The 3046-nt window shown below is 54.0% G+C and overlaps 1 protein-coding gene across 2 annotated transcripts in view; it reads right to left on the bottom strand.

Moving 5' to 3' along the window:
* SYN1 (synapsin I) overlaps positions 1-3046 on the bottom strand; it is a 59737-nt gene that overhangs the window by 2622 nt on the left and 54069 nt on the right. For both annotated transcript variants that reach the window (XM_026451537.1, XM_026451538.1), the window contains exons 7-12: positions 1998-2140; positions 1832-1906; positions 1631-1733; positions 620-766; positions 180-267; positions 1-78 (exon numbers count right to left, since the gene is read on the bottom strand). The exon at positions 1-78 is cut by the window's left edge and continues 550 nt beyond it. In XM_026451537.1, the coding sequence (XP_026307322.1) occupies positions 1-78; positions 180-267; positions 620-766; positions 1631-1733; positions 1832-1906; positions 1998-2140 (634 nt within the window). The remainder of the gene's footprint in view (positions 79-179; positions 268-619; positions 767-1630; positions 1734-1831; positions 1907-1997; positions 2141-3046) is intronic.

The following is a 3046-nucleotide window of genomic DNA, read 5'->3' as shown; positions in this document are numbered from 1 at the left end:
GCTGGCCCTGTGGGGGCGGGCGCTGCTGCAATGGGGGTCCCTGGCGCTGGGGGCCTGGGCCCGGCTGTGGAGGGCCGCCTGGGGGACAGAGAGAGAGAGAGAGTAAGCACACGTGAGAGTGAGCGGGTAAGAGATGGCGGGCTGAGGGAGGGGACTGGGACCGCCAGCCTCTCACTTACCCTGTGGTGGGGGTCGCTGCTGAGCCGGGGGCCCTGCGGGCTGCTGGGAGGTCTGGCGGCCCAAGGGCAGGGCCCCTGGGGACGGAGTCTGCGGCAGAGGAATGGAGCAGGAGAGGTTAAAAATAGTTACCAGCCAGTGGAGCATCAGCCAATGATGACACAGGTTCCCTGTGCACTGGGTGTTGCCCCACTTGTGGCTGAGCTGAGGGTACACTGGGTTGTGGGGTGGGGGACCTGTTCCCAGGGGCAGGGCAGGAAGGTGCTCGGGGAAGTCAGGGCAGCAGCTGCTTATCAATGTCTTAAACAATTGGCAATCACAGCCACATGTGTGCAAAGGTGATGCTGTGAGCCTACAGATTGTCAGCTTCATGGCACAGCATGACCCAGGGCTGGCCTCCCCACACTAGCTCAAGCCACTAGCTCAGCGCCAGGGGCCTGACCTGGCTGTGGGAGCCCCTGCCAGGGGAGGCATCCCGCTGTCGCTGCCGGGGCAGGGCCTGAGCCATCTTGTTGACCACGAGCTCTACGATGAGCTGTTTGTCTTCATCCTGGTGGTCACCAATGAGCGGCATGGAGGAGCCCACCACCTGGGGGAAGGAAAGGATCCCTGAGGGGAGAGGCAGGCCTGGCACCTGAGGCAGCAGTAACACTGTGCTTTCAGTTGGCCGAGGGCATGGCCACCACTGAGCCCCAGTGTCTGAGGCACTGATTGTGCACAGTGAGGAAGGTTTGTCTGTTCCAAGGTACCTTACAGCTTAGAAGGTGTTTCAGAGCAGGGCTGGGCAAATTAGGGCCCGCGAGCCCAACCTGGTCCACCACCTGCTTCTGTGTGACCCATGAGCTAAGGATGGGTTTTTACATTTTGTAACAGTTGAAAAAATTCGAAAGATTTTATAACATGCGAAAATGGCATGAAATTTAAATTTCAATGTCCATAAACACAGTCTTTTTGGAACACAGCCACACCTATTTTGTTTAACATATCATCTATGGCTGCTTTTGCAGAGTTGAGTAGTTACAGCAGAGGCTGCATGGCCCACAAAGCCTAAAATATGTACCGTCTGCTCCTTTACCGAAAATGTTTGCCGATCCCTGCTTCATGGTTTTCTAGGCACTTTGTCCTTTCCAAAATGCTTTGCTGTTGGTCCAGTTCACAGAATAAAGGTTACTAAGTGCCTTGTCATTCACCAAGATGTCTCGATTCCCAGAGCACTGAACAATCTAATAAGGGTTTTACTATTCACCAGGGATGTGCAAGTTCAGTCTAGAGTTTACTAAGTGTTCTGCCATTGCAAGGGATGGTCCCTTCGAAAGTTTGCCAGGCACCTTACAGTGTACCAAGCACATTGCTGTTGGCTGAGGACCTCTGTGCCATGGAGTGCTTCCGTTTGCACTGCTGCTGACTGGCAGCTGTTCCTCCCTCTGCCCCACCTACCCCTGGGTGCTCCCACCTCAATGATGTGATCCCTTCCGTCCTTGCCATGTAGCGCTTCCACTGCGCAGATGTCCAGTCCCCCAAAAATCTCCGAGCATGTGTCCACCCACAGCTTGTATCTGCCAAGACAAAGGGCGGGGAAGCCTGTCAGTCTCTGACCTGAGCTGCTGCGCTCCCACCCACCCTTCCCCTCATACCCTGGGTTTGGGCTGCCCACCTGTCAGACATGGCGATCTGCTCCAGCATCGCAGAGCCAGTGTTGGTCTTCCAGTTCCCTGACACTGACGTCCTCCTGGGGAACAAGGTGACAGAGGCTCAGGGGTGCCTCAGCTGCATGGGGCAAGGCAGGGGACCCCTCCCAGGGCCTCGGTTTCTCCACTCACATGTAGGCCTTGTAGTTCTGCCCAATCTTCTGGACACGCACGTCATATTTGGCATCGATGAAGGGCTCGGCAGTGGCATACGTCTTGGTCAGTGCCACAACACTTGCGATGTCTTGGAAGTCATGCTGGTTGTCAACTTTGACCTGTGGACGCGAGGGCAAGGATCAGGGCCTGGTCAGGATAGGGCAGCTGTGGGGAGTGGGGGGGTCTGGGGGAGCATGTACACATGACACACAGGTGAGGTGAGTACACAAAAATTAGGTGGACATGCCAAGGCGCTCAATCAGGCATGATCGTGCGTCTCCTGTTTTGTACGTGTACACAAAGTTGGGTGTGTAGAACACTGATCATACCAAAAAGTATTGAATTGTCTACTTTAAATGGCTGAGTTGTAGGGTGTGTGAATTATCCCTCACTAAAGCTGTGAAAAAACTGTGTATATACAATATACTAATATAGGCATCCAGACACAAAATCAGTTGTACATACAACATGCAAAGATACAGAAACTTGGACACAAACAAATTACAGGTCTACTTTCCACATACACACAGACAAAATCAGATGGATGTAAAGCACACAGGACCCCGAGACTTTGGAACACAAAAGATCATACCACATCATGTGTGTTCAGCACAGGCATACATGTACACACAGACACAATGCTGGAGACAGAAGCAAATACACACAAAATTGGCTGAATGCAGGAGGAAAAAGGGGTCGATGAGGTCAGCTGCATGTGAGAAAACAAAAATCTATTAGGGGCCGGGCGCGGTGGCTCAAGCCTGTAATCCCAGCACTTTGGGAGGCCGAGACGGGCGGATCACGAGGTCAGGAGATCGAGACCATCCTGGCTAACATGGTGAAACCCCGTCTCAGCTAAAAAATACAAAAAACTAGCTGGGCGTGGTGGCGGGCGCCTGTAGTCCCAGCTACTCGGGAGGCTGAGGCAGGAGAATGGCGTGAACCCGGGAGGCGGAGCTTGCAGTGAGCTGAGATCTGGCCACTGCACTCCAGCCTGGGCGACAGAGCAAGACTCCGTCTCAAAA

Source organism: Piliocolobus tephrosceles, chromosome 12, assembly GCF_002776525.5.
Source record: "Piliocolobus tephrosceles isolate RC106 chromosome 12, ASM277652v3, whole genome shotgun sequence".
Classification (NCBI taxonomy): Eukaryota; Metazoa; Chordata; class Mammalia; order Primates; family Cercopithecidae; genus Piliocolobus; species Piliocolobus tephrosceles.
Note: the sequence above shows the minus strand (reverse complement) of the source record. Positions and strands in the feature narration are given on the sequence as shown.